Source organism: Capsicum annuum, chromosome 9 (assembly GCF_002878395.1).
Source record: "Capsicum annuum cultivar UCD-10X-F1 chromosome 9, UCD10Xv1.1, whole genome shotgun sequence".
NCBI lineage: Eukaryota > Viridiplantae > Streptophyta > Magnoliopsida > Solanales > Solanaceae > Capsicum > Capsicum annuum.
This window is the reverse complement of record NC_061119.1, coordinates 14,036,819-14,040,208: the sequence shown is the minus strand read 5'-3', so window position 1 is coordinate 14,040,208 and position 3,390 is coordinate 14,036,819. Positions and strand designations below refer to the sequence as shown.

General features: G+C 36.2%; 1 protein-coding gene across 1 annotated transcript; it reads left to right on the top strand.

The window, feature by feature from the left end:
• The first annotated feature begins 1,298 nt into the window (after positions 1-1,298).
• Positions 1,299-1,820, top strand: LOC124887030. Its single transcript, XM_047396195.1, has one exon. The coding sequence runs from the start codon at positions 1,299-1,301 to the stop codon at positions 1,818-1,820; it is 522 nt and encodes a 173-aa protein (XP_047252151.1).
• Positions 1,821-3,390: the final 1,570 nt, after the last annotated feature.

The following is a 3,390-nucleotide window of genomic DNA, read 5'->3' as shown; positions in this document are numbered from 1 at the left end:
AATTTTATTATTTATTGTGATATATCATGCTCTGGTTTAGGTGTTATGTTGATACAGGAAAGGAATGTTATTGCATATGCTTCGAGGTAATTGAATACCAATGAGAAGAATTATCCCACTCATGATTTGGAGTTAGCTATTATGGGCTTTACTCTTAAGATATGGAGGCATTACTTGTATAGGGCTCATTGTGAAGTATTCACTGATCACCACAGTTTACAGTATGTGTTCATACAGAGAGATTTGAATTAGAGACAGCGTATATGGATGGAGTTATTTAAATATTATGATGTCACCATTCTCTATCATTCGAGGAAGGCTAATATGGTCTCTGATGCATTGAGTAAAAAGTCGGCAAGTATGGGTTGTTTGGCTTATTTGAATGCTAGTAGGCGTCCGTTGGCTAGAGAGATTCAGACTCTAACTAACAAGTTTGTTTGACTTGAGGTGACTGAGAGATGAGGAATTCTAGCCAGCATTGAGTCAAGGTCCACATTTCTTAATTAAATCAAGGCTAAACAATTTGAGGATACTGAGTTGAGCTAGATTAATGATAAGGTTTTGCAGGGTGAGGTCAAAGAGGCCATTCTTGATAGTGACGGTGTGTTATGGATTAAGGGGCGAGTTTGTGTACCTCTTATTAATGATTTGAGTCCTGATATTCTAGCTGAGGCTTATTGTTTGAAGTATTCTATACATCCTGGAGCGACTAAGAATCGTGATTTGAGGTAGTATTACTGGTGGGGTCGGATGAAGCGTGACATAGTTGATTTTATTGCTAAATGCCAAAGTTACCAGCAGATAAAGTACGAGCATCAGAAGCCTGGTGGTACTCTTCAGAGGATGCCTATTCCTGAATGAAAATGTGAGAGGATCGCTATGGATTTTGTTATTGGTCTTCCCAAGACTTTGGGGAAGTATGATTCTATATGGGTTATTGTGGATAGGTCGAAGAATTCTGCACATTTCATTCCAGTTTAGGTAACTTATAATGCAGAAAATTTGGCCAAGATTTATCTTAAGGAGATTGTTTGGTTGCATAGGGTCCCAGTTTTTATTATTTCAGATAGGGATACTCAATTTACCTCTTTCTTTTGAAGAAGTTGTATGAGGAGTTGGGTAAAAGGTTGGGCTTTAGTACAACTTTTCACCCTCAGACCAATAGGCAGCCCGAGAGAACGATTCAGGTATTGAAGGATATGCTTCGTGCTTGTGTGGTGGATTTTGGAGGTCACTAGGATCAGTTTCTACCTTTGGCCGAGTTTGCATATAATAACAATTATCATTCGAGTATCGATATGGCGCCATTTGAGGCTTTATATGAAAGGAGTTATAGATATCCCATTGAGTGGTTTGATTCACTTGAGGTGAGAACATGGGGTACTGATCTGTTGAGGGACTCGTTGGAGAAGGTTAGATTCATTCAGGAGAAACTTATAGCAACTCAAAGCAGGCAAAAGGAGTATGCAAATCGGAAAGCTAGAGATATGTACTTTATGGAGGATGAGCAAGTATTGCTCAAGGTTTCACCCATAAAGGGTGTCATGCATTTTGGAAAGCGAGGTAAGCTTAGTCCTAGATTTATTGGACCATTTGAGATTCTTCAGTGTGTGGGGCCGGTGGGATTGGCATTTCCTCCAAGTTTATCGGAAGTGCACCTTGTATTTTATGTTTCTATGTTAAAAAAGTTTCATGGTGATGGTAACTACATAATTCGTTGGGATTTGGTCTTATTAGATGAAAACCTCTCTTATGAAGAGGAACCTGTTGCTATTCTTGATAGAGATGTCCGTAAGTTGAGGACTAAGGAGATTGCGTAAGTGAAGGTCCAGTAGAAGAATCGTCCTACTGAGGAGGACACTTGAGAGACCGAAGCGGACATGCATTGCAAGTATTCACATCTTTTTACGGATTCAGGTTATTCCTTATTTTCTCTTCTTGTCTTGTGTTTGCCCGTTCGGGGACGAACGCTTGTTTAATTGGTATCTGATGTAACGACCCTCCTAGTCGTTTCATAAATTTTACTTGTCATTTGAATTTTTGCTCTCCCCATAGTTTGTATATGTTATCTATGATTCACAAGATGGGTAGTATCGATTTTTGAGTTATTCGGAAGTAATTTAAGTCATTAATTAGGTCCTTGAGTTTAATAAAGTTTAACCCGATAATAATTAACTTTTGATTGAGACGATCTCGGATTAGTGTCATAGTATTTTCAATAGGTTCGGAATATACTTTTTAGTCAATGTATATATTTGGTTTATTTCTATGGAATTCTGAACAAATTTTAAGGATTTAGTAAAAGTTTTGAGTATTAGATAAGTAATTTAGTTAGAAGTAGTGGGTAAAAACTACATCTATTTTCTTCTCATGTAACCAACATTAAGATCAGTTGAGGTCAGTAGGTTTAACTTTAAATTATAGCAAAAACTCAAACAAATAAGGATTTACGTGTGGTTGAGTTGGGAAGAACAGGATCTCAATGACTTGAAGTTAGTTAATTTAAATTAATTAGTACGCAACAGCAATAGCATGTCAATTTGTATTAGGACGCCATATGTTTGTGTTTCTTGGAAAAGGTCAGAGAAAGTGGAAAGATTCTCCACCGTAATGATTACTATAATCTTTACTTATAAAGTAATTGAAACGAAAATAATATACAGGCAAATCTTTGGCCAGATCCAATTGTTTATTAATTAATCAAGGGAAAGTTTGCCTGCTACTGTTTTGGGTTTTCAGTGTGGTACTCCTATTTCACCTTTAATTAAGTTGTTGTAGGTACTTTATACGATATTAACGACTACTATTTTGATAGATTTAGGTTTAGATTTAGTGTTTTTAGAATAAGGATTTATTAATTTGGGGATCAAATAATGACTCGTTGTAGTTGAAATCTGACATACTAATTCATATTCTTATGAGAATTATATATTGAAACAGATTTGAAACATTCAGAAGCTTTATGAAAGGGTAAGATCCTTGCAAGGTAGCTTGTATTTGAGTTATACGGTTGAGGTAGGTTACGGTTTAATTGGAGTTTACACTCGACTTATTATGTGTATATTCCTAAATTGGATATTTGTTGATTGGTATTCGGACATACTTGAAATTGTTGATGTTTAGATTGTTGATACGTGTATAAATGATTATTGAAATTTACTTGATGGAATTGTCTTATGACTTTAAGTGTACTTATAAACTTGGTACATCGTGTTGTATGCTGTGAGGAAGTATAAATTTGATATTGATATTACTTGCTTATGGTAGATCTGGTACTACGCCGGTATGGATATGTATATGTTGAATCGGGTACCACTCCGGTATGAATATGTGTATGATGGATCGGGTACCACATCGGTACGGATATGTATATGTTGGATCGGGTACCTC

Coding starts and splice junctions, on each gene's coding strand:
- LOC124887030 (XM_047396195.1), top strand. CDS start 1,299: ATGGCGCCATTTGAGGCTTTATATGAAAGGAGTTATAGATATCCCATT.